At 60.0% G+C, this 23,292-nt stretch overlaps 1 protein-coding gene across 2 annotated transcripts; it reads left to right on the top strand.

The window, feature by feature from the left end:
- Positions 1-470: 470 nt before the first annotated feature.
- NECTIN2 (nectin cell adhesion molecule 2) lies at positions 471-23,019 on the top strand. 2 transcript variants are annotated; one of them, XM_034792322.1, is made up of 6 exons: positions 471-682; positions 16,832-17,182; positions 17,816-18,109; positions 18,368-18,485; positions 20,096-20,244; positions 21,651-23,019. In XM_034792322.1, the coding sequence occupies exons 1-6, from the start codon at positions 487-489 to the stop codon at positions 22,100-22,102; spliced, it is 1,560 nt and encodes a 519-aa protein (XP_034648213.1). In that variant the 5' UTR covers positions 471-486; the 3' UTR covers positions 22,103-23,019. The 2 variants fall into 2 exon arrangements, with proteins under 2 accessions (XP_034648213.1, XP_034648214.1); XM_034792323.1 differs by lacking the exon at positions 471-682 and adding an exon at positions 13,861-14,410.
- The last annotated feature ends 273 nt before the right edge of the window (positions 23,020-23,292 follow it).

Here is a 23,292-nt window from a genome sequence, read left to right as displayed (position 1 = left end):
ATAAACGCTAGTCCCTGCTGATAATTATCCCGGCCGGCCGGCAGGGGGCTCCTGGGCCTGCCTGACGCCAGCCGGGGGGGTTGCGGGCAGGACCCGGCTGCACTTGAGACCCTGGGGGGGCCGTTCTCTGCCCCTGCCGGGGGTCTGGGGTGCGGGCCTCCGGCCGTGCCCCGGGCCGGCAGGCGGGTCTGGCACCGGCCCCTGAGCCGCGATTCCGCCGCGGGGGGCTTGGGTCCAGGTCTGACCGTGGAGGGGGGTTTAGGGGCAGGGAGGCGCCGGACCACCGGGGTGTCCCCGGCCTGGGGATCCCCACGTGAGGGCTGGGGGGAGACAGGGGGAGGGTCCATGCCCGGGGGAGGAGGGGCTGAGCCGCTGAGTGCCGGCCGGGGGGGGGGGGGGGGGGGGGGGGGGGGGGGGGGCGGGGGGGGGGACGGAGGGGGTGAGCCGGCCGCGGGGGCGGGGCTATCGCTGGGGCCGGGCGGGCGCATGACTGGGCTGGGCCCCGGCAGAAGGGCGCAGAGCGGAGCGGGGCAGGACGGACACAGCGGCGCCGGGCGGACAGGGGGACGCGGCCGGACACCGAGCCGGGGTCGGGAGGGGCGAGCCGAGCTCGAGCCCAGCGGGGCCCCCCTGCGTCCCATGGGCGCGCCCCGCAGCCTCGTCTTCTGGAGCCTGCTGAGTGGTAAGGGCTGGCTGCGGGGGGGGGCGTCCCCCATCGCTCCTGCACCCCCAGATCTCCCGGTCCCTCCTGCATCCCCCCTCCCCAGACCCCCGGTCCCTCCTGCGTCTCCCATCCCTCGGCCCCCATGGCTCCTGCACCCCCAGATCTTCCGGTCCCTCCTGCGTCCCCCCTCCCCAGACCCCCGGTCCCTCCTGCGTCTCCCATCCCTCGGCCCCCATCGCTCCTGCACCCCCAGATCTCCCGCGCTATCCTGCGTCCCCCCCTCCCCAGACCCTGCTGTGTCTCCCATCCCTCCTCATCCCCAGATCTCCCGATCCCTTCTGCGCCGACCGCCCCCGAGGCGCCCCAGTCCCGTCCCTGCATCTCCAACTCCAGGCTTTGCTATGTCCCCCCCCCAGTTCTGCCGCCACACTCCTGTCCCGCGCCCCCCTCGGCCCTGCCCCCAAACCCGGTCCTTGGCCTCTGCCGCTCCCCCCCCCCCCGATAAACTTTCTCTGTTCCCAAGATGACGAGGTTCAGAGAACCTGTTTCTCTGGCTGGGTGCCCGGGTGGGGGGGGGCGTAGCCTTCGGACTCTGCTCAACTGAAGGGGGGGGGGGGGCAGAGCCTATTATTCCCCTTCCGCCCTTAGGAATGTGGGGAATTTCAGCCCGAAAGGGGGAAACCTCATTTACCCCGGCAGCTCCCCACACTGGAGCATGGGGGTGGGGACCTGCCCCGGGCTGCGTAGCTGCTGGGGGATGGGATGAGGGTGCTTGTGTCTGTTCCAGACCCTGGCTGTTGTGTGGTTGCTGGGATATCGCGTCCCGCCCCCCTTCCCTGTGAAGTGCTTTACTCACAGCCCCGAACCAGGCCATAGGGGCAGGACAGCGGCTGATGGCGCAGGGGCCGGCTCCGCCTTGGCTCTGGGGGGTGGGTCCTGTGGGAACAGCTGTGTGAAGTCACCGGATCCCAGGCCAGCCCGGGGCGTTGGCGCAAGAGAAAAAAGGTATCGCAGAAACTGTGGATCTAGGGAAAAGTGAACTACCTGGAACCGAAACTGGCCAACAGGGAGTGACTCTGCTAAACTCACTCTGCTTTCATCTCCGTGTAAACACTAGGCTGGCAGAAGGCCCCTGAACCTGACACCGACCCCTCCCCCATGCTCCAGCTTGTAGTGGGACACCTGGGGTCTGTTGTTCTGCCCCCTGTGACATAGGCCTTGTCCATACTAGAAGGTTTTGCCTCTGTCGCTAAACTGGTCTAGCTAACATGGCAACCAGGATTGGCGATTCCTTGGCCCAGTCCTGCTCTGGGTGGGCTCCCATCCGTTCTGAGTGGGTCCCACACTCTGGGTAGAGCCTGGTCCCTGTTCTGCTGGGCAATGGGACCCTGCAGTCCAGCTGTCTAGGATGCCAGAACCGGTGCCCCACCCCTCCAGAGCCTGCAGTTGCATAAACAGGACCTGGGAGTTCTGTTATACGTGATATCAGCACTTCCTGTTCTGCGAAGCAGGAGCTCTGTGGGTGGCACCTTTATCCTGGTCTGTGTCCCTGCTAGGCCTTACCCCGGTGTAACTATTCAGACTGGAAATAAGGTGAACCTGTTCACCCGGGGGAAGGGGACTAACCATTGCCTGGAGCAATTCACCAAGGAGTGTGGTGGGGTTTTAAATCAAGGTGGTGATTTTTAAATCTAGATGGGATTAAAAAATGGCTGCACTTCAATCAGCATTATTGTGGGGCAGGTCTTTGGCCTGTGTCGTCCAGGAGGTCAGACCAGTTGATCCCAAGGGCCCTTCTGGCCTTGGGCTCTATTGTACCACTGGCTTCTAGTGGAGACCAGGCGTGTGCTTGTGTGTGCACACCAGACTTCAGCCAGCACAGCTGTGCCACTCAGGGATGCGAAGGGGTCACTGTCCTGGTCCAGCCCACGCTGCCGCTCGCTCTGCCTGTGTGTGCTGCCGTCACACCCAATTGCTGTGTAGACGCACCCCACGCCCGTGTCTCGGTTCCCCACCTGTAATATGGGGACATGCTCTTTTCCCCAGCTCACGGGGCATGGGGGATAAACATATGAGAAGCTTGGCTAGGACAGCAAAGGAGGCCATATAATGGCCTAGCGCAGCCCTGTCCTTGTTTCCGATAGGGCTGCTCTGCCATTTTAGCTAGAAACAAATCTTGCCTCTGAAGTCTTTTTTTCTTAGTCTAAACAGCCCCCCGGCTTTTCAAGGGAAACGGGAACTCCTGGGAAAATTTCATTTTCTTTGTGGGTTTTTGACAAAATGGATTGAAAATTTGCATTTTGTTTTGGATTTTTCTGGGTTGACCTGGAGGGAAAACACCATACACGCCAGGAAACTGGAATCTTAGCTTGGTTGGAAAATGCTTTAGAACATGAGAACCGCTGTACTGGGTCAGACCAAAAGTCCATCTAGCCCAGTGTCCTGTCTTCTGACAGTGGCCAGTGCCGGGTGCCCCAGAGGGAATGAACAGAACAGGGAATCATCAAGTGATCCATCCCCTGTTGCCCATTCCCAGCTTCTGGCAAACTGAGGCTAGAGACACCATCCCTGCCCATCCTGGCTTTGTGGAATGAAAATTCCTGTTTTCCAGCACCCCCAGTTCCAGCACCTATGCATTGGTCTGACCCCGCTTGGCCACCCCGAGCACCCCAGCTATTCTTGCGGGAGACATGCAGTGCTGCGGGTCCTGGCATCGGTATGTCCCTCACTGCTGCTGGAAATGACTTCAATCGCTGAAAGGGAGGGAGGGGAAGCCCAATGTAACGGCCTCGGGGGCTGAATTGTGTCATGTCCCCATCGCGCTGCCTGCCCCTCTGTGTACAGGGGAGGTTAAAATGGACCCTACATGCACGTGGCTCCTTTCTGCAGCACCTGCAAGGGCTCAGCTTCAGTCCCGTGTGACTATTGGCCTGAGGCAGGTCTAGCAGAGCGAGGGCCCCTTGGCCGGTACCCTGGACTGACCCTCTGCCAGCTGGCTGCCTGTCTCCCGGGTCTGGTGGCAGGTTGCTGGGTTGAGGGCCGGTACGGGTGCTGTCTAGGGACACTGGGCATACCCTCCGCACAGGGCAGTTCTGCAGGAGGGTGGGAGGCTTTTGCAATACACCCAGGTGCTCTAGATGTAAAATATCCTGCTGAGAGGAAGGCAGGGTGCGTGTGGTGTCTGTGGGCACAGGTCCTACCAGCGACTCCCAGTCACTGTGTGTACAGCTATGCTGTAGGGATACAGGTTGTGTGTGGAGGAGGGTGTGTAGGAATGTAGGGTGTGTACTGTTTGTATTGGGCACCGGGTGTGCCGGAGGGGTGCCTTGTGTCTAGGAAGTGCCGGTCTCCTGCTCCAGGGGGTCCCCGTGTGCTCTAGCCCACAGGTTCCCAAACTTCTCTTGCTGCGCTCTCTTTTGGAGTTTGGTGTCCCATGAAGGCCCCCGTCCCGCTGGGGAGGGAAACACGGTCCTTGTGTGGAGGGGAGAGGAGAGCTGGAAAAGGAGGACAGCCAGGTTGGGGAGGGGGACGGAGAGCAAGTCCCCACCCACCCACTACACCCACCAGGCAGCAGCTGCTCCAGGGGCCCACAGGCAGGGCCGGCTCCAGGCACCAGCCCACCAAGCATGTGCTTGGGGCGGCGCCTGGAGGGGGGCGGCGCGGTGGGGCGCTCCGGCTGAGAGTGGGGCCACGACTGGGCTCGCCGCCCTCCCCGCGGCGCTCCGGCCGCCTGGGAGAGTGGAGCCGCGGCAGACTCGGCGCCCTCCCCTGCCTCGCGGACGTGGGGGGGCTTTTTGGCCTAGGGCGGCAAAAAAGCCAGAGCCGGCCCTGCCCACAGGGCTGGGCCCCACTGCTGGTCTGGGCTTTTGATCTGCTGGGCTTGGTTGCAGCACGGGTTTGGCACCATGACAGGGGCAGTTGGGCCAAACCCGAGCCACGCTGAGCCCTGCGTGCCAGCTTGTCCTTTTTAACCCAGGGCTCTGCCCAGCCCCAGTCTGGTCCCTGGAAACCTCTGGTGCCTTGGTCATTGAAAACCCAGCAGCCCCCCTCCCCTCCCCTCCCCCTGAGCCCAGCACTTGCCTGAGCCAGACATGCAGGCCCGGCATTAGCATGAGAAAGGCAGGCTCAGGGCCCAGCCTGGGAGCATTAACCCCTTCCTGTTCTGCAGGCCATGTGGCCGTGGGAAACTCCTGGATGCTCAGGGAATTGGAGCTCATGAAAAGCCCCTGGACTGCCCCTCGGGGCTCCTGTGACAGCATTCGTCCTGCTCCATGAATCACACCCCTCCACCCCCTCTGTTTGGGGGGGGTTTCTGTATGCACTGGTGCAAACACTACAGCCTGTCCCCAAAGTAGCTGTTTTCCTTGGGAAATTTAAAAAATAATCCCCCTCCAAATGTCTTGTGAAAGTTTCCCCTGAAGAATGTTTGGGGTTTTGATAGAAAAATTAAATCTGTTTGGGAGGGATGGAGACTGGGCTCTGGGGCAGGGTTAAAGAGAAAGGGGCTTTCTGAAAATCAGTTTTTTTCAATCTATTTTCGTCAAAAGTGGAGAGGAATTGGTCAAACCCAGACACTGCACTGGGCAGCTCCTTGTTTTCGACAAAGCTGGGTTTGCAAAAACCACGTTTCAATGGGAGAAAACTTGCAGCTGGCTCTGGTGCTTCAGGAATGGCGTGTCGACACCCCCGCCCCCAGTGCAGACTGGGTCAGAATCCCCATCAGGCGAAGGTCCAGCTTTCCCCCAGCGCTGCACTTCTGCCCCCTTAAGCCTGGGGTGACGGGGCCGATGTTCAGGCCGTGGTCTCAGCCGGCTGCAGAAGGGTCTGTGTCGTAGCTGCTGCACGGCAGCATGTTGGGCTGGAGGGAATCCCGGAGGTCCTGTCCATTGGGCGGGATTTGAGCCTGGAGCATCCAGGCACTTGCAAAGAGCCGTGGACTTGGCTGGCCTCCCTGCACCTCTGTGAGGTTGGGAACTGTCCCAATCCACAGATGGGGAAACAGAGGCACAGGGAGAGTCAGTGACTTGTACGAGGAGCTGAGACTAGAACCCAGGCTTGGCACCTTGCCTACGGGCAGAGCCGGTGAACCTGGCGTCATTTGTATTGTGACAGCACCTGTCCACCCCCATCGTGCCGGGTGCTGCAGGGGTCCCGGGGGTGGTCTCTACCCAAAGAGCACAGTCTGAATAGCCAGAGGGGATCGCCGTCCCCTCGCTACCTGTGGGATCGGAGGCCCAGGAAGAGGCAGCGGCTGGCTGGTGACAGAGCTGGTATTTCACGGCCCAGACTGTACCAATAGTTAGAAGCCAGACACCAAAGAGACCACTGGTGCCAGGGATGGTGCTGGAGGCTGGGGAGGTTGCAGGGCCATGGCAGAGATGTTGCCTGCACTGGCCCCTTTGCGCTGGGGCCCTGCTGCATTGGGACTAGCAGCCAATGCAAAGCCCATTGACTTTGTTTGCACTGGCCCAAGGGAGTGGGAGAGGCTACAGGGAGCAGCTGCATCCCAGTACTGTCCATCCCTGGGTACAGCCCACTCCATAGTTCCCCCTGCGCCCAGCTGTGCAGTGCACACCCCTGCCCCTGCACCCCCCTCCCACCCTCTGCCTTTCAGCAGCCACTCCCCCGCCTCCTTGTTCCAGCCCTAATCCCAGCTCCACCCTGCCTTTGTCTCCAATGCACCAACATTCCTGAGATACCCTGGCCAGGGGACAGCATGCCCATCGCCTGCATTAGTGGGGAATGGGGGCTGGAAGCCCGGACTCCTGGGTTCTCTCCCAGCTCTGGAAGGGGAGTAGGGTCTGGTGGGTTAGAGCAGGGGGGCTGGGAGCCCCAACTCTGGGTTCTCTCCCAGCTCTGGAAGGGGAGTAGGGTCTGGTGGGTTAGAGCAGGGGGGGCTGGGAGCCCGGACTCCTGGGTTCTATCCCAGCTCTGGGAGGGGAGTAGGGTCTGGTGGGTTAGAGCAGGGGGGCTGGGAGCCAGGACTCCTGGGTTCTATCCCAGCTCTGGGAGGGGAGTAGGGTCTGGTGGGTTAGAGCAGGGGGCTGGGAGCCCCGACTCCTGGGTTCTCTCCCAGCTCTGGGAGGGGAGTAGGGTCTGGTGGGTTAGAGCAGGGGGGGGCTGGGAGCCCGGACTCCTGGGTTCTAACCCCAGCTCTGGGAGGGGAGTAGGGTCTGGTGGGTTAGAGCAGGGGGGCTGGGAGCCAGGACTCCTGGGTTCTAACCCCAGCTCTGGGAGGGAATTAGGGTCTGGTGGGTTAGAGCAGGAGGGCTGGGAGCCCGGACTCCTGGCTTCTCTCAATGGGTTGGTGTTTAGAGCGGGGGTTGTGTTCTAGCTCTGTTTGCTGTGTCTGGCAGTGGCAGGCGTACAGGCCCGTGGTGTGGGGGAGGGAGAAGGAGCGGGCTCCTCGATAATGAACTGAAGAGATGAACTGTGAAGTGCTGTCTCTGCTTGTTGAGATCTCCCTGAACTGCGTGGTCCCCCTGGGCCCTGCGGGACAAGGAGCGTAATCCTGGCGGACGTGCAACCCCCACCCCGCGCCTCAGCTGCGATGCTGCCTTCAGGAAGTGACTCTTGGACAGAGATGGGGGCTCGTTGCAGTGGCAAGGCAAGGGACATGGCTGCATAATGCTGGAGAGACTGCTCTGTCCTCTGCAGCTACAGTCCTGAGCCAGGACTCCTGGGTTCTCTCCCCAGCTCCAGGAGGGTAGTGGGGTCTAGTGGTTAGAGCAGGGGGGGCTGGGAGCCAGGACACCTGGTTTCTCTCCCTGGCTCTGGGAGGGCAGTGGGGGTTGGTGAGTTAGAGCAGTGGGCTGAGAGCCAGGACTCCTGGGTTCTCTCCCCAGCTCTGGCACTGTAAGGTTAGCCAAGTGTCCTTCCTGCTTGTCCCTCAGTTTCCTGTCTGTAAAATGGGGATACCCTCCCCCCTTGTCATTGGGCACCTGCCTCTCTGAAGTGCAGAGTTGCGTCTCATTGATCCTTCATTGCTGGCCTTGGCGTGGCAGGGCTGTGACTGGCTTCCCAGGGAAGGGACTCAGGGAGCAGGGACAGGTCTGCCAGGGTGGCGGGTGCAGTCGTGGGGAGATTGCAGGGAGCCCCCCCTTCCGTTACTCTCTCAAGGGCTCCTCTGTCCCCCTGCTGACCTGCGGGCAGCTCTGCCTTTTCCCAGCCTATCACCTGCCCGCAACCTCTGGTCTGCCTTCCAGCAGGTTAGTTCTCTCCCCCACCCTGTCCGCAGTCTGGCACCAGGCAGTTAGGTGAATGGATGTCCCTGCTGCCAGCCCCCGCTCCATTGAAACCCTTTGTCTGCCTGCTGTGACTACATCAAACAGCACTTCCCTCTGCCCCGCTGCACTGCTCCGCCTTCCCCATGCAGGCAGCTTCCTGGTGGGTGACCTACTTCTCCCCTCCCCCATCATTTGCATGTATTTAAAAAATCAGGAAGAATCCAACTCCCCCCTTGCCCCAGAGGCCGCTTGCTGCATCTTGTGGGTTATATTTTATTAAGCCGAATCGATTGGCCTGGGGACACCCCCCCCATCTCCTCCCCGGATTCCCCAGGGCTGCAGCCTCTTCTCCAGCCAATCTCGCAGGACTGGGTGGCCTTTATGGTTCAGACGCTGGGTCCAGCTGGGTTCTCTCCCAGCTCTGGGAGCAGAGTGGGGTCTAGTTAGGGTGACCAGACAGCAAGTGTGAAAAATTGGGATGGGGTGGCAGGTAATAGGTGCCTATATAAGACAAAGCCCAGAATATCGGGACTGTCCCTATAAAATCGGGACAGCTGATCCCGCTAGGTCTAGCGGTTAGGGGAGGGAGAGTCAGGAGCCAGGACTCCTGGTTTCTTTCCCAGCTTTGGGCCACTGGGTGGCCATGGGCAAGTCACAATCCTCAGGTGTATAAATAGGGGAGCTGAGAGGAGGAGCAGGGAGGCGATTTTACCTCTGTCTTGGTGAGGGGGATCCTGGAATCCTGCGTCCTGTTCTGGGGGCGCATGTAGAAAAGCTGAAGAGGGGACAGAGAAGAGCCCCAGAAACGATCTATGGCTGGAGAAAAAGGTCTGATGGGGAGAGATGGACGCAGCCCAATCTCCTGAGTGTCTCAGATGGCGGTTGAGAGCTGACTTGGTTATGGGGTCTGAGCACCGTCCCGGGGAGAAATCCTGCGACCTGAAGCCTCTGAGTTAGCAAAGGAAGGCAGCGGAGCCAGTGGCTGGCAGCTGCAGCCAGACAAATCCCAGCTGAGACAGGAGGCACCAGTCCGACATTGAGGGGGAGTCACTCGGGGAACAAACTCCCAAGGGCCGTGGCTCCACCTTGGACCCAGAACGGGGCCCTTTCTGGAAGGGGCTTTCGCCAAATGCGGTTATTGGGCTCAGTGCAGGGTCACTGGGTGAAACTCACTGGCCTGCGATGTCCCCTCTGGGGATGGGGAATGGCCCCTCTGGCCTCAAAATCTATAAAAATGACAGTTGCTGCCTCGCGTGGTTTCCCCACCTGTTGGATGTAAAGAATGTGGCTCAGGCTGGCAGCTTGACCCTCGAAACCTTTCCAGGATACATCTGGGCACGAGCTGCCAGCGCGATGCTGTAGCTAATCCTAGAATCTTAGGACTAGAAGGGACTTCGAGGTCCTCTAGTCCAGTCCCCTGCACTCAAGGCAGGATGAGGTATTACCCAGACCATCACTGACTGGTGTTTGTCCAACCTGCTCTTAAAAACCTCCAATGATGGAGATTCCACAACCTCCCTAGGCAATTTATTCCAGTGCTTAACCACCCTGACAGGAAGTTTTTTCTAATGTCTAACCTAAATCTCCCTTGCTGCAAGTCCATTGCTTCTTGTCCTATCCTGAGTGGTTATGGAGAATATCTTTTCTCCCTCCTCCTTGTAACAGCCTTTTATGTACTTGAAAACCGTTATCATGTCCCCTCTCAGGCTTCTCTTCTCCAGACTAAACAAAACTAATTTTTTCAATCTTCCCTCATAGGTCATGTTTTCTAGACCTTTAATCATTTTTGTTCCTCTTCTCTGGACTTTCTCCAATTTGTCTACATCTTTCCTGAAATGTGGGGCCCAGAACTGGACACGATACTCCGGTTGAGGCCTAATCAGCACGGAGTAGAGCGGACGAATTACTTCTCGTGTCTTGTTTACAACACTCCTGCTAAGACACCCCAGAGTGATGTTTGCGTTTTATGCAACTGTTACATGGTTTACTCGTATTTAGCTTGTGATCCACTATAACCCCCAGATCCCTTTCTGCCGTGCTCCTTCCTGGGCTGTCATTTCCCATTTATTGTGTATGCAACTGGTTGTTCCTTCCTAAGTGGAGTGACTTTGCATTTGTCCTTATTGAATTTCATCCTGTTTACTTCAGACCATTTCTCTGGTTCGTCCAGATCATTTTGAATTTTCATCCCATCCTCCAAAGCACTTGCAACTCCTCCCAGCTTGGTATCGTCCACATGCTTTGTAAGTGCACTCTCTGTGCCATTCTCTAAATGATTGAGGACGAATATTGAACAGAACAGGACCCAGGACCGATCCCTGTGGATAGCTGGCATTAAGTCTGTATTCATTAAGGATTAGTGTCTCCTTTGTATAGTCGTGGCTGCGAGGGGCATGCCCGGCGCCCATTGTGTCAGGCATTGCACAGACCAGTCTAAAGGTCATCTGAGCGCAGTTGAGGAAGGGGAATGCGCTCAGGTCCCCCAGAGCCCTTCGGGGTGACTCCCTGCCCCCATCCCGGATCGGAGATCACCCCCTTGAGATGGTTGGTGGCCAGGGAACTGGGACCTGCCTCCTGCCAGCCCACGGACGCTGCAAGTCTCGTGTTTGGTTCCCTGCCTCATAGCAGAGCTGGGAATGTGAAGGGCTCCTGTGCCGGGGCCCCACTCGCTGCTGTTTCCTGTGCGGGCTGCTCACCCTTTGCAGTGTGCCGAGAGGCTGCATCTGGGGGGAGAGATACAGGATGAGACAGTCCCTGCCCCGCAGACCTGAGGGCCTCAGTGCACGTTAGTGTCACCCCGTGTTAACGCTCCGCTGCAGAGGATGAGTCGCTGTGTGTCGTTCCCTGGCCTGGGTTATTCATAGATCGTCCAAGCCAGAAGGGACTGTTGTGAATATCTCGTCTGACCTGCCGTGTGAGGCCGGCCAGGAGGGCAAACTAGTTAACAGTGGGCCCCCATCCATTCTTGTAGCTAGAGCTATTGGACCCCTGCTCCTCCCAGAGCCAGGAGGAGAACCCAGGAGTCCTGGCTCCCAGCCCCCCTGGTCCAACCCACTAAACGCCACTCCCCTCCCAGAAGTGGAGGTAGAACCCAGGAGTCCTGGCTCCCAGCCCCTAACAATGGCCGGAGTGCCGCCTCCCCCATCTACGTGCATGGGTGTCTCTTGTCATCCTCTCTTCCCAATGCCTGTTTCCATCTGGCTGCTGTCCCACCCCATGCCCCTGCCTCACACTCAAGCACCCAGCACTTCAGGGCCTTGTCAGTCCCCCTCCCCCCGGTCAGCCAAGACGGGCACCTGGTGCCTGAACTGCCCAGTGGGAAGGGGCCTTTTATATGTAACCTGCCCCTTCCTGCTGCCCGAGCTGTAGTGAGCCCTCCCCCGTCCCTGTGCTGCGGTGTGGAGCCAGCATTGTCCACAGAGCTCTGCAGCAGCATGGGGGGTGGCAGGGGTGCCGCTAGCCCCTTCCCTGGCTCGCCCACTGCAGTGGGAATCTTATGGGGGGCATGCAGCTGCTGGGGGAATCGCGATGGCTTCCGCTTGTGCATTTGCAGCCCGGCTGCTGCTGTCTGATCCTGTTGACTCAGCTGGAGGCCCCATTCCTGCAGGGAGAGGGAAAATCAGAGACAGTCCTGGTCCCCCTTCTCTGTTCACTTCCCCTGCCCTACACCCTCCCCAAATGTTCCTGATGAGGAACAGGTGCCTCTTGCCACCACAGTTTGGGGGCGTGGGCATGGCTGGCAGTACTAGCTGCTTGCCTTTACCGTGTACCTGCTGTGCTGAGTTGCGGCTGCTTCTGGGGTGGGGCATGAGGGCTGTTTATACAGGGCTCTCTTGCCTGGCTCTGACATGCACCTCTGGGGGACCATTTGACAGCTCACAACAGTGCTATTTAGCAATGTCGATTGGAGAAGGGAAGAGAGAGGGAGATTTGGGTTAGAGGTTGTAATTATAAAGCCAGGAGAAAGGGGTTAACCAAGCCCCTTCTAAGTCCAGGTTGATCTCAGCTCAGTCGGGGTCTCTGGGAGCTTCCCCGAGCAGTGGAGGATAAAATGCAGCTCTGCAATTACCCTCCGCCGCCTCCTGTTCGGTTTCAGATTTTTGTTTTTCCCCTCATGTAAAACTGAATTTTTAATGCTCCCGCCTCACGCTCGATCTGGTTTCTTATTAAATTAGGGGCCGCTTCATTCACGCTCTTAGAATTAGACTGACTGTGGCGCGCAGCTCGAGATGGCTCTGTCGCTTCCCATTACGGGCAGGGGGTCTGTGCCTGGCTCACTGGGATAATCGTCCTACAGGGGGACGAAGCCTAAGAGAGGGTTCTGAAAGCTGGGGCGGAGCGGAGAGGGGCTTGGGGGTGGGGGTGTTTGCCAGGCTGGTCCCTCAGCAACTATGGCTATTTTTAAAAAGTGAAACTGTCTGTGTGTCTGTCCCATTGGCCGTCTGTCCTTTGTGTGCCTCTTTCTCTCTTGCAAAGATCCCTTAGCTGACTGGGAACAAAAAAAGCCTTTTCTTCTGCAGCAAAATCATCAGGCAAAAAATCTGCCTGGAGCCTTTTTCCTCTCTGGTTTCTCAAACTGATCTAAGTGGAGCACAGAGATGGTGCAATTAGGGTTTGTTTGTTCCACAGAGCTAAGGGGCCCCACTCCCCCTGTCGTGCCGGGTGCTGCACAGACCTCACCCTCCCAGCCGAAATGCAGTGGAGGGACTGGGCATGATTCTGGTGGGGGAGGGGGGGTGCCAGTCGTGTTGGGCGCTGTATACGCTCCCACCGGCCGAGATCGAAATGGGTCCCCCCCATTGTGCCGGATGCTGTTCAGTCCCCCAAGCAGAGATCGGGGACCCCTATTGTGCTGGGTGTTGGCCCCCCAGGCTGAGGTTGGGGGGGCCCCCCTTGTGCCTGGTGCTGCCCCCCTTGGCAGAGATCGGAAGGGCCCCCCAGTGAGGCTCGGTGCTGGGCAGACACATAGCTAGGCACAATCCTTGGCCCAAAATGCTCGCAGTCTAAGTGGCCCAAGGCAGAATCATCTCCCCACGTTACAGCTGGGAAGTGAGGTTCTGGGAGACGCAGGAACTGGCCCTGGTCACACGGAGAGCAAGCAGCAGGGCCGGGAAGTGAACTCAGGTGTCCTGAGCCCCAGTCCACAGCGCGGTTTTCTTTGAAGGGGCTGAAGAGGGGAAATTGCAGCCCAAAAGGTTATGGTTCGGCAGAGCTAGCAGAGGGAGGGAGCCGTGAGTGGATACCACAGCCAGCCTGAGCGAGGGGTGCTGGAAGGAGAGTGGGGTCTAGTGGTTAGAGCCGGGGGGGTCTGGGAGCCAGGACTCCTGGGTTCTATCCCAGCTCTGGGAGGGGAGTGGGGTCTAGTGGACTGGGGGATGACTGGGAGCAGTTCTATCCAGGCTGTAGTGTGCTGAGTCAGGCCAGCCACAGTGATTAAAGTATGACCAATTCTTTCCCCATCCCTGTTCAGGGAGTGGGAGCTTCCCCAGCTCCGATCTCTCTGTCCTTTACTCCCTGCTGACCCAGGCAGGTTGCTTTCCCTTTTCTGCATTGTCTGGGTGGAGGGTGTGTGTATCTCTGTGTGTGCGCGCGGAAACAAAGTGTCCCATGTCCTCCCAGCCAAACAGGAAGAAAGCTGTGGCAGGGACAATAGGTTACTGTCTGTGAAGCAGAGGAGCTGGCACCTTACCCAGCAGCCTGGAAATGCTGGGAGAACTGGGCTGCATCGCCCCGAGCCGTCTGCTGTCCTCACCTCTGCAGCAGGGGACATGTGGCCTGCGTGTGTGTTGGATTTGCATCCATGTCCCCCAAATCCCTGCCCAGATACCACGCTCTGAGTGCTCCCAGCCTGGATGGACACAGCCTCACAGCTCTGCTGGAGGAGGAGAATGGGCCAGTCGTTAAGGGGCTGGACTGGGAGTCAGGACTCCTGGGTTCTGTACCCGGCTCTGGGAGTGGAGTGGTGTCTAGTGGTTGGAGCAGGGGGCTGGGAGCCAGGACTCCTGGGTTCCATTCGTAGCTTTGCTGCCAACTCACTATGTGATGGTGGTGAGTCATTTACCAGCTGTGTCTGGTGAGTAACAGGTTTTCTGAGATATGAAGCATTTATTAGCAGTTTGTTTCCTCCCCCCCGGGGCCAGCAGGGAGCTGCTGCCGGTGACGGCCCCAGGCCTGGGCAGGCACAGGGCTGTAGTACAAGATATTGGTCAGTTCCCGTGAGCCAGGTTGGGGTGGGAGCCATGTGATCTCTCAAAGGATGAGTGGGGCTGTGTGTGTGAGTCACATCAAGGGGGAATCCCCATCCGGGAGCAGCAGCCGAGTAGGGGCGGGGAACGGGACTGGGGGCTCATGAAATCAGGGCAACGTCTTAGGCATGTGAGGGCGAAGCTGAATCAATGGAAGTGGCTCAGACAGCGAAGTGCGAGCCGGACCGGCTTTAGCAGCCTGAAAACGCACCGTGCCTTCAGCCCCGCACGCCTGTGTGTGGAAACGCGCACTCTGTATGGATACAGCCGTGCAGGTACGGGGGGAGCAGGGATGTCTGCATAGAGATGCACATGTGGGGTGTGGAGATGCACACTGGGGGGGAGATCCAGCACTATGGCTGACTTGTGCTGTTGTCATGACTCTTGTGGATTCTGGTGTTTCTTCATAAAGACCCAGCTCCCAGGGTCATGTGATTTATTTGAGACTCACTGCTTGTGTTTGGAAAAAGTCCATTCTGGCTCTCCTGGCTGGGGGGGGAAGGGTGTGTCAGGAGACAAGAAAACAGCTCAGAAAGCAGAAGGCAAAACGAGCCGAATTGGGGCAGGGGAGAAGAGTTTAAGAAACAAAAACAGTGTTTTTTTTGTGGCCCTGAGTCACGAAAATCTCAGATTAGTGACTGTCCAGGGAGAGGAGGAAGCCTTTGTGTGAGAGGGTTGGACAGGTGTGTATCTGTGCATGCAGGGGTGGGTGTGTGGATAGAACTTGTCTGTCTGTGTTGGGATACAACGGCACGTTGGACAGACAGACGGCCGAGCGAGGTTCCCAGACCCTGCATGGGTCTCCTTGGGAGAGCAGCTCTGCTCTCCCAAGTTAGTGGGATGAACCAATCGGGTGCGGGGGAGCCTGTTAAATACACTGCATTTGATCAGCACCTGTGGCAGCGCTCAGCTGGCTGGGCTAAAATTTTCCCGTGTCCTCCTGCCGGCGGCCCCTGCCCTCTGCTCGATTCTCCCTCACTCTGGATCGGGGTGCGGAAGGTGACGGCACTTTGAACTGCACGCTTGCTCCTTTATGCATTCATGGCAGCACGTCAGAAGAGATCTTCATCTGGTGCAGCTCCTGGTGCGCTGGGCTTGCGAAACACAGAGAGTCCAGCTCCCCATGGCATCCCTGCCCGGGTGGGGAGTGGGGCTATTTATGTAGGGACCCCGGCCCAATGTTGGGGCTCCCAGCTCTTCCTTTGGGGAGACAATTCCCCAGCCTGATCCATCTCTCTGTCGTGATATTTTCCCATGGTATGCAGCCTAGCTTTTCCCTTTTCTGAACTGGCCCCAGTTGTCCCTTGGCTTTGTCTATATGCAGAGCTGCACCTGTTTAAGATCTGGGTTTAAGTGGATTCAGGTAACTGGTGTAAACGGCCCTGTGGACACTCCGGGTTGGCTGGAGGCAGGCTTAGGTCTAAGCATGCAGTTGTACCGTTTACAAAGCTGCCGCGTTCAGTTCTATCGGTGCAATTCCCTGTGCAGCCCTTGCCCAGGCGTCGTTACTTGGGCAAACAACCCAGGAGCAGGAGCGTTTGTTTGCGTGCCCCAAACCCATTGAGTTAAACCCGGGGGCAGAGAAGAGCCGCAGAAATGATCTGAGGGCTGGAGAAGATGCCTTGGAGTGAGACGGAGCGTGCTTGGTCTGGCTAGCGTCTCACAAGGGTCACAAGGTGCAAGGGTCGGGGGGTCGACGTGGTTTCCATCATACGCAGAGTTTACAGTTTGGCTCAGTGGCTCTTGGCACCCCCCTATACACACTGCTCCAACGCCCCTGGGGAGGCGATTGACCCAGGCACTGAAAGCCTCTCTGAGCCTAGCGGCGAAGCAGAACAGAAACCAGTGACTGGACGGTACAGCCAGACATGGTGCAGTTGGAAACAAGGCACCAGTTCTGAGTGGATTGGGAGGGACTCCCATGGGAAGCAGTGGGTTCTCACTGAGATGCGGGTTTGTGCAGGGGGACGCATGGAAGTCCCTGGCCTGTGATGTACAGCAGGTCAGACTGCAAGACCGAATGGTCCCTGGATCTGTGGGTAGAAGGATCCCTGGTGGGCAAGTAAAGCAGGCCCATAGGCGGAGGGACCATTAGATCATCTAGTCAGACCCCAGAATAACACCTGCAACTTAAATGGCTCTTATTGGAATTATCCCTCCAAACCCACCAGTAACTCCCTGGGTTTGTGGCTCCCAGACTTCCACATCTCCCTGCCAGAGGGGCGTCCCCAGCGAGGAGCTGGCCAGCTCTGGGCTGCAGGGGCTTGGAGCTCAGAGTGGGATACTCATGGGGGTGTGTCTCTCTTGTTCTCCCCCCCCAATCACTAACCAGCTGAATCTCTCTCTAGGCTGTGAATCGGGACATCTGGGTCTGTCCTGGCTCTGGGAAGGACTTGGGGTCTAGTGGTTAGAGCAGGGGGGCTGGGTTCTCTTCCTGGCTCTGAGCGGGGAGTGGGGTTAATGGTCAGAGCAGAAGGGCTCCTGGGTTCTATTCTGACTCTGTGAGAGGAATGGGGTCTGGTGGGTTAGAGCAGGGGGGCTGGGAGAGGAGTGGGGTCCAGTGGATCAAATCAGGAGGGTCTGGGAGAGCAGACTCCTGGGTTCCATCCCAACTCTGGGAGCGGCGTTGGGTCTAGCGGCTGGAGTAGGCTATTCCCTCCCACCCCTGCTAACTGGCTCTGTCTCTCCCCACACAGTGGTGCTGACGCAGCGGGTGAAGGTCCGGAATGAGGTCACGGGCTATGTGGGCGATGAGGCCATGTTGCAATGCCTCTTCCCCGCCACCAGCCCCGACATCAAGGTCAGCCAGGTTACCTGGATGAAGGAGATGGGGGGCAAGAAGCAGAATGTGGCTGTCTATCTCCCGGACCACAAGCCCAACTTCCCCTTGGACAACAGCGGCAGGATCCGGTTTCTGAACGTCTCCCTGCAGGATGCCACGCTGATCATCCAGCCCTTGCGCATGAGTGACGAGGGCACCTACGTCTGTGAATTCGCCACCTACCCTCATGGCAACGAGGATGGGGTCACCACGCTCAGCATCCTGGGTGAGGGGTGCATAGGGACTGTCCCTGGGGACTTCCAAGGTGGGGAACTGGTTGGGGGGGGGAATGGCACATGGGGCCTTCCCCTCTAGAGTGTGCCAATCCCACCCCAGGGCAGGGGACTGGCTGGGGTGGGGGTGGAGGAATGAGATACAGGCCTTCCCCTCTAGGGGCTGCTGGCTCTGATCTGGAGAAGGGCGTATGGGGCTGATGGTTTGGCCTGTGGGTCCCATCTTCTCAGAGAATGGTCTGTGAGGACACCCCTGGGATCAGATGCAGCCTGCGCCGCTCCCAGGGCAGGGGAAGTGGTGAAATCGGTGCCTCGGGGTTCCTCATACCTGTGTCTGACATGGGCAGAACTGCCTGTGCTAATTGCTTTAATTAACGATGGGGAAAGCATCATAAAGCATGGCTACCAAGACGCTCTCGGTGGGCAGCTGCTGGGAAAGGGATTTTCAGGGACGGGAACTTGGCTAGGAGGGTCCGGGGGGTTGGGACTCAGAACTCCTGGTTCTGCTCCCACGGAGCTTGGCCAAGTCCAATCTCTGTGCAGCGCCCGGTACGATGGGGCCCCTGACCTTGGCTGGAGGAGCCTGGGGAACACCACTAGCTAACCCTGCCCTCTGGTCCCCCCAGCCAGGCCCACCAACACGGCGGAGTCGCGGAAGGTGGTGGCAGGTAACACCACGATCCCAGTGGCCGTCTGCACCTCAGCCAACGGCAAACCCCCTGCCCAGATCAAGTGGCTCTCCTCCCTCCCCGGCAACTTCAATGCCTCCGAGATGACCAATGGAGACGGCACCGTCACCGTCACCAGCCAGTTCAACATGGTGCCCACGGCGGCAGCAGACCAGCAGCAAATCACCTGCGTCATCAGCCAGAGGACACTGGCTGCGCCGGAGAACATCCCGGTCGTGCTGTCCGTGCTGTGTGAGTGACGGGGCCGGGGCTCATGGATCCCATCCGCCGCTCTGGGAGGAGAGTGGGGGCTAGGGCGGGGGGCCTGGGAACCAGGACTCCTGGGTTCTATCCCTGTCCCTGGTGGGGGAGTGGGGTCTAGTGGGCTAGAGGGGGGGCAGGGGCTAGGAGCCGGGACTCCTGGGTTCTCTCCATGGCTGTGGGGCAGGGATAGCTCGGGCCCCAAAGGCAGCCGGCAGAGTCTGACCAACTCCTCTGCTCTCTCCACAGACCCTCCCCAAGTCACTATCGATGGCTATGATGACAACTGGTACGTGAGCCGGAGTGAGGCCGTGCTGAGATGCACGGCCAAAGGGAACCCCAAACCCACCCATTACTCCTGGAGCACGTGAGTCCCTGCACAGGCCCATGGGGGAGGAGAGGCTGCTGTTAGACCCCCCCCCCCCCAAACACACTGGCTGACTCCTAGGTTGGGGTCTAGTGGGTTAGAGCAGGGGGGGCTGGGAGCCAGGATTCCTGGGTTCTATCCCTGGCTCTGGGAGGCAAGCGGGGCCTAGCAGGTTAGAGCATGGGGGGCTGGAAGGCAGTGTTCCCTCTAATTTTTCCTACCCATGTGCAGAATGAATTTTGTTATGTACACCAATATGGAGGTGATGTGTCACACTTCCCCTCCATATTGGTGTACGGTACATAACAAAATTCATGTGGGGGGGGGGGCGAAGGGTTCGGAGTATGGGAGGGGGCTCAGGGCTTGGGCGGGGGGGGCGGTGAAGTCTCCAGCTGGGGGTGCAAGCTCTGGAGTGAGGCCGAGGATGAGGGGTTTGGGGTGCAGGCTGCCCTGGGGCTACGGCAGGGAGAGAGGACTCCCCTCAGCCCTCTCTCCCCGCAGCAGCACCTGGGCTGGGGAGGAGGGGCGCCTTTCCCACAGCCATGGCACCTGCACGGGCTGGGCTGGGACCCCGGGAGCGGTGTGTCTCCCTCGGCCACAGCAGGTCTGTGACGGGGCTGGGCTGGGCCCAGGCCTGGGGGAGAGGAATCTTAGGTTGGGAGCCAGGACTCCTGGGTTCTGTCCTTGGCTCTGGGAGGGGAGTGGGGTCTAGAGGGTTAGAGCAGGGGGGCTGGGAGCCAGGACTCCTGGGTTCTGCCCCCATCGTGGGAGAAGGGATGTTCCAGGGTCCAACGAGATTACGTTTAAGGAGGGTGGCAGGTCCTGGGTCACTGTGCTGCTCCCACTGGGAGGAGGAAATGAAAACACAAACCAGCTCGCAAACCTGTTTTTCTAGGTTGTCAGAGGCCTCAGGTCCTGTTCTGCTGGGTAGCGGGGCCCCAAACTCCCAGAGCCAGGGTAGCGAGGGGCACTGTCTGTACCCTGGGCTGGCCTGTCCCTGTGGCAGACTCGGCTGGCTGGGAGGGGGCTGTCTCTTTGGAGGCTGATGGGTCTGAACCCTCCCGCGAGGAACAGCTCCCCCCCCCCCCCCCCCCCCCCCTAGGGGCCCCCGGGGAAAGGAGAGCGGCGGGGGGGGGGGGGGGGGGTGTGGCAGCCACACTTACGTTGCGCATCGGAGGGGTTATCTGGGGGGCCCCACCCAGCCCCTGGCACAGAGCTCAGAACTGCTGTGCCAGTGGCAGCCCCCCGCGCCCCATGGTGTGACGGCAGCAAGTATGTTGGGGGTTGTTCCTGCTTTGAATGCACAAGGAGTCAAATGTCTAGAGCCGGGGGGAGGGGAGGCTGGGAGCCAGGACTCCTGGGTTCTATCCCCGGCTCTGGGAGGGGAGTGGGGGCTGGTGGGTTAGAGCAGGGGGGGGCTGGGAGCCAGGACTCCTGGGTTCTATCCCCGGCTCTGGGAGGGAAGTGCGGTCTAGTAGGTAGAGCATGGGAGGGGGCTGGAAGCCGGGACAAACCCGAGGTCTGAGAAGGGTGTGGGGTGGGTATGCTGGGAGTCAGACCTCCCTGCCCTGGTCTCTAACCAGTCTCTCCTCTCCCCTCCCTTCCCCCAGCCCCAGTGGGCCGCTGCCCCCCACGGTGCAGGTACAGGGTGACCGGCTGGTGGTGCAGTCGGTGGACGTGGCGGTGAACACGACCTTCATCTGCCAGGTCACTAATAGCGTGGGGACGACACGGGTTGAGCAGACCGTCCTGGTGCGAGGTGAGTGCGCGGGGGTCCTTCCCTGGTGGCTGAGAATGGGGGGTGTCCCCTCCCCGAGCAGGGTGAAGGGTGTGTCATCTGGGACCAGGGTCTGTTCAAAGGGCTGGAGGAGCGCAGGGTAGGGGTGGGAGTTGGGGGTGTCTGTGTGCCATGGGGTGGGGGGCTCCCAGGGGAAGGTGGCAGGGTCTCATGCAGGGATATTGGGTAAGTTCCAGGGGGTGGGGCTCCCAGGGGTGCGGGAAGGGTGTCTGTGTCATGCCCTGGGAGGCAAAGGGGCCCGTCCTGGGGGAGAGAAGGTGTCCCTGCAAATGCCCCCCCCCCTCGCTTCATCCCCTCTCCCCAAGGCATTGCTCTGGTCCCTGCCTGAGCCTGTGAGCGAGGGAGGGGCTGCGAGGGGGTGCAAAGGCCCACTTAGCTGGTGGAAGCTGCTTGGGGAATGTGTTACACCTCATTGTCTTTTCTGGGGGTGTGGTGGGCTCTCCCACACCCCTGCTGGCTTCTCCCCACTCCCCCACCTCCTCAGGGGTCCCACAGCCCAGGAGCTGGGGTAATCTTCCCCCAACTTCAGCTTCTCCTAATGAGTCGGGCTAGGCTGGCCTCAGGACTCCTGGGTTCTCTCTCTGGTTCTTAGGGGTGGGAGGCGGGGGCTGGGCTGGCCTCAGGACTCCTGGGTTCTCTCTCTGGTTCTTAGGGGTGATGGGGATGCCTGTGACTGTCCTGTGCCAAATAATTATCTGCCCTGAGGATTTGCACCCAGGTGCAAGGCTCCTGCAGCAGCCAGGCAGCATGTGTGAGCATTAGTATGGGGTCGGGAAGGGGGGGGGCAGTTAATACCCAAGTGCATTGTGGGAGGGCAGGGCAAACCAGGTGCATTGTGGAGGAGTGTGTGTGTGGCATATATCACTAACCAGGTGCATTGTGGGGCAGGGGATGGGGGATGTGCCATTAGCCAGATGCATGGGAGGGCAGGGGGTGAGGCCTGTGCCAACAGCCGGTTGCATTGTGGAGAGGGGGACAGGGGCTTGGTGTGTGCACATAGCCAGGTGCATTGTGGGGGATGGGGATGCAGGGGCCCAGGTGCATTGTGGGGAGGGGTCGTGCAGGGGCCCAGGTGCATTGTGGGGACTGGTCGTGCAGGGGCCCAAGTGCATTGTGGGCTTGGGGGGGGTGTGAGTTTGTGGGGCGCTGGGCAGAGCGGGGAAGGGAGGGGAGACCCCGTCTTGGCCCCAGGAGGACCCGGCTCTGCATGGAAGCGCCGCCTCAGATGACAAAGGGGTCGCCACGACCCTCCCCCTGCCCCCAACGGCTCCATCCACGGCTCTTCTGCCCAGCGGCACGTGGCGAGCAACACCCCCTCCCCGAAGCTTGGAGAGTGACCCCCTGCCCCCGTCTTTTCTCTACTCCAGAGCACCCCATGAAGCTGCAGAGCAGCGCCGGAGCCGTGGCTGGGGGCCTCGTCGGGGGCATCCTGGCCCTCGCCCTGCTGGGGGCTCTGGTATTCTTCCTGCTCCGCCGGCGCCGCGCCCGGCCCCCTCTCAAGGGCGTCTATGACCCCACCACCCGCGTCTTCGGCAATGGTGCTGCCCCGCCCCCCAACTTAATCTACCGCCCCGACTCGGAGCTGGACCGGCCCCTCAAGGCCACGCCGGGCGAGGGGGCCCCTGGGGAGCGGCCCGGCCCCTACAGCTACCCCGGCCAGCGGCACGAGGAGGAGGAGGAGGAGCGGCTTGACGAGGTGGGGCCCATGTTGCGGCTCAGCGCCCACCCTGGGCACGGCGCTCCGAGCGGCTACGAGGAGGATGACATGGAGTCGCAGCACGACGGGTCCATCATCTCCAAGACGGCTGTCTATGTGTGACCGCCCTGCCCTGTGGGGAGCCGAGACAATGGGGGGTGAACCCCTCGTGGGCGAGGACGAGAGTGTCTGGGGAGCAGAGATGGATTAACTCAGGGGGCTGCGGAAACTCCCAGGGGGCGACAAGCTGCTGGGGGGCCATGGACGCTGGACTTCTGACGCATGATCCCGCCAGCCCCAGGCAGTAGGCGGGTCTCGGCTGCCTGGCCAGGTGGGAGGAGATGCGCCCTTGTGTCTGGGGAGAGGCTCCGTTGACACCCATGTGCTGGGATGGGGACGCTCTGCTCGGGATGAACACATGGGGCTGGGGACCCTGGAGTGCCGGGAAGGGGGGCAGAATGGGGAGATGACAACCCCCTGCCCCCCCAACAGGAAGGTTTGTGCTGATGCCTTGGTTTTTGTACAATAGAGTAGTTCCTGAGCCAGGCATTGGGAGGGGGACTGGGGCTGTGCCGGGGTGCCCCAGCCTGGCTGGAAATGCGGGAATGCAGACCCTCCCCCTTTAAAAGATGACCCACGCAGCTCCCTGGATTCAAGATGTGATTTGCCTGATTCTGCCCCACCTGGAATGAGAGCGGCAGAGTCTGTGACTCTCTCTCTGTTTGGGGGGGCTTCCCCGAGGCGCACCCTATGTCTGTGACCTGCCCAGCTTTGGGGGTGGATGGCCCTGGGGCGCCCAGTGTGCACATGCCCTAGGGAGTGCCATTTCTCCCTTGTCTCCCAGTGTCCATGTGACACACTGTTTACACCCCCCCCCCCGCACTGTTCCCCCCACTGTGTCTTACGGTGCCAGCTCCTCCGCCCCCTTGTGTAAATACTCCGAGCCCCCGAGAGCGGTTATTTTCAGAGTGTACTGGTTGCTATGGCACCGTCACCGTCTGTCTCCATTTTGTGTGTAATAAAGTCTCTTTGGAACCCAGGCCCAGCCCTGTCTCTTCTCATTGCTGGGGGGGCTGAAAAGAGTATTGATGGGGGATCGGGGGGCAGGGCACAGTACCAAGGGCTGCGTGGGTGGTGGGGGGAAGAGTCTGCATTATTGCGGGGGGCATATGCATGAAGGCAGGTATATTTGGGAGGGCAGCTGTGTATGGGGCCAAGGAGGGCGTGCTGGGGGGCGCTGTGTTGACGCACGCGGCATCAAGGCAGGCATGCTGGGGGGGTGCAGTGCCAAGGAGGATGTGCTGGGGGGCACA

This window comes from Trachemys scripta, chromosome 16 (assembly GCF_013100865.1).
Source record: "Trachemys scripta elegans isolate TJP31775 chromosome 16, CAS_Tse_1.0, whole genome shotgun sequence".
Taxonomy (NCBI): Eukaryota; Metazoa; Chordata; order Testudines; family Emydidae; genus Trachemys; species Trachemys scripta.
Note: the sequence above shows the minus strand (reverse complement) of the source record. Positions and strands in the feature narration are given on the sequence as shown.